Below are 3,131 nucleotides of genomic sequence, written 5' to 3' on the forward strand. Positions count from 1 at the left end.
ATACTTTAGAATCAGAGTCTAAATATACAGTCCTACAAAATGATTACAATTATGTTAAAGCATTTACAAATATATGTGTTTAAATATAATATACATATTTTTTTATATATATATATATATATATATATATATATATATATATATATATATATATATATATAATTAAAAAAATCGACCTGTTTATTTTGTCATTCAATTCTCACACTATTTGTTTTTTTTGCATTTAAACAAAACACTTTGATGAAAATATTTATTTATGGGATGGAGCTGAAACATCTGCCCTTATATGAAGCTGAAAAATAAAGCAATATGCCTACTTATTTTATGACTAGTCCGTTTATTCTAACACAAATGGAACATTACATATGCCTACCGTTGCCCTTATATTGAGCATTTATTTTACCTTTAAATATGCATTATTAAATGACACATACAAAAATAAAAATAAACGGGTCTTAGTAACACATGATGCAAATCAGGGTAGGTGAATTCACCATCACAATATTGAAGCTCATCACAGTCGAGGCGTTTAACAACGTGTCTGCTGCCATAGCAACTGCGGAGGAGCCCAGTTGCAGCGTGAACTGCGTGCGCACCGCATGTCACTCCTGGCCAATCCGGAGTGCCTTCCCTTCTGTACCAGCAGCGTGAAGATGGAGGGCTCGAGTGGGTGGGCTCTCAGGATCATGCATCTGCCAGTAATAGGACACATCGGTCGTCAGTCCTGCAGTCATACTTGTCGGGGATTGGTCGAGGAGCTTTACTTCCAATAATATAAACATGTCTGCTGTCTTGGCTCTGCTAAAGCGCGGCGTGTAGAAGGAACTTCTACTTCCACAGTTCTGTTTCAAACTGTAAGTTTGAGTGAAGATTATGCGTTTTTTACGGGCAAGTTGATTTCGCATCAGACTTCTGCACCAAAGATTTGGCAAGAATTTGTGCACGCGTGAGAAAATGGAAAAATCCTTCTGCGAGAGAGACTCTGCCGTTCTTGTGTCATTGTAATCACCAGCATCCCCGGTGCTCCTCCAGTATTTTGGTGTTCGGTGAGAGAAGTGACCAGAGTATAGACCCCTCCTCTGCAGGGCGGAGCGTCGAGTTGCCATTTCGATCTTGTGTGTGTGTGTGTGTGTGTTTTTGCCTGCTCGTCTGCACTGAGTGAGTGGCATTGGCACTCTGTCAATCGCTCACCGCCGCTGCCATCAAACAACATAAAACACACACAGGCGGAGGCTGAGCTCATAAATTTCAGCAGGCAGATCTTTTTGCGCATCGCCTTACAACGTCTTGTTTAATTAATTTCTCGCTGTTTTTTTGAGTGCTCTGTTTCTCTCACGGTGTTAACTTTTCTACCGGGCCTGCTGTTCATATTTTTATAGTGACGTTTGGACACCTATGCCGCAGATTATTTCATTTTTTGTATTATTATTATTATTGCAGTTATCGTGGACACCATTTCTTTGCATTTGAAGTGGGCAACATTTGTGCCCGCTCGTATTCACGAGTTGCAGTTGATTTTTTTTGTTAACATATTTCCATGTTGGATATTTTGACGAGGAGGATTTGAAAATTTGGAGGATCCCAGAAGAGCGCAGATGAATGAGAGATCAGCGAGGAGCGTCTCATCCACCGCGCGTCAAATCACAGAAAGACAGACTGGCCGAGCCTTCTGCGGGATATGATCGACGAGAGTCAATAATGAGAAACAAGTTTTGACAAAAAATAGCCTACATGTGTTTTTCCACAACACTAATTCCGCCGAGCGTCCGTTTGGACAGCGCGTAAAACACAAGAGGATAACAACTGTTTGGACACTTAAAGCGGCGTCGGTGTCTTCCTACTTCGCGGGGTGTCATTTGATCACCTCGGTCACACAATCGCATTGCTAACCCTGAGACTACAACATTTGTTGTAGCTGATTTTGTATATGAGTTTTTCAATTTGCGTGGCGCAGTGCACAGACTCTATCGCGGCCATGGACGAGCAAGCCCGCATCATGCAGTCCATCGGCGGCGTCAGTCTGGCCGGCCACTCGGTCCAGGGAGGCATGGCACTGCCGCCTCCGCACGGACACGACGGGACGGACGGAGACGGCAGGAAACAAGACATTGGTGACATTCTTCATCAAATCATGACCATTACCGATCAAAGCCTGGACGAGGCGCAAGCAAAGTTGGTTCATTTATGTTTTCTAACTTCCCTCATGGCCGAGGACACGTTCATAGGAACGGGGGTCAGCAGCAATGGGCTGGGGTAGAACGCCTGCTCAATTAAAAGTTTCTGACCCCATATGGTTATTTTAGAATAATGTGGGACCACTTCAACTCTCAGCCTATTGTGAATGTATTCTCAGTTACATTAAGGATTCTGAAAAGTTGAAATACGCGTGAATACATCTCAAATTGTGTTGATTATGTGCCAGTCAGATAGATATGTTGTAGCAAATGTAGGCCTTTTTGTGATATAGTCATTTATACACACACACACACACACACACACACACACACACACACACACACACACACACACACACACACACACACACACACACACACACACACACACACACACACACACACACACACACACACACACACACAACCTTCCAAATTAATTAATCACATGTATTGTGATGAGGTGACCCTGCCCATCAGTTTGTAGTTATAGCATCACTCTGTCAAATAACCAGATGATGATGATTAGATATTACATATTTTTGTGTAGGATACCTTCGTCTCATTAGCTATAATTATGCAATTGAACAAACACTGCCTACATTAACCTATCGACATGCAGGCATAACTTTTAAGTCTTGGTATTAAAGTGCGTAAAACCAAAATAATTTTCAGACTACAGCAAACCTATTTCAGGCATTCCTCAGATGCTCTAGTTTGCTCCTAGTACATACAAAAAAATAGGTTACATAACAATTACTTTATTTCAATATGTATTTTTGTCTTATACTGAAACAGGAAACATGGACTGAACTGTCACAGAATGAAACCTGCACTCTTCAGCGTTCTCTGTGAAATCAAAGAAAAGACAGGTAAGAGCTTTTTCCTTCACTAGTTGTGTTTACCTGAAAATAAAACATCACACCAGCCACTATGCACCGCCATATTTAGGCCTAC

At 41.6% G+C, this 3,131-nt stretch overlaps 1 protein-coding gene across 2 annotated transcripts in view; it reads left to right on the forward strand.

Annotated features, from left to right (window-relative positions):
• Nucleotides 1–735: 735 nt before the first annotated feature.
• pbx3b (pre-B-cell leukemia homeobox 3b) overlaps nt 736–3,131 on the forward strand; it is a 67,195-nt gene continuing 64,799 nt past the window's right edge. For both annotated transcript variants that reach the window (XM_056593245.1, XM_056593246.1), the window contains exons 1-2: nt 736–2,172; nt 2,973–3,046. In XM_056593245.1, the coding sequence (XP_056449220.1) occupies nt 1,928–2,172; nt 2,973–3,046 (319 nt within the window). In that variant the 5' untranslated portion in view covers nt 736–1,927. The remainder of the gene's footprint in view (nt 2,173–2,972; nt 3,047–3,131) is intronic.

The sequence above is a fragment of the Gadus chalcogrammus genome, chromosome 6, assembly GCF_026213295.1.
Source record: "Gadus chalcogrammus isolate NIFS_2021 chromosome 6, NIFS_Gcha_1.0, whole genome shotgun sequence".
Classification (NCBI taxonomy): domain Eukaryota; kingdom Metazoa; phylum Chordata; class Actinopteri; order Gadiformes; family Gadidae; genus Gadus; species Gadus chalcogrammus.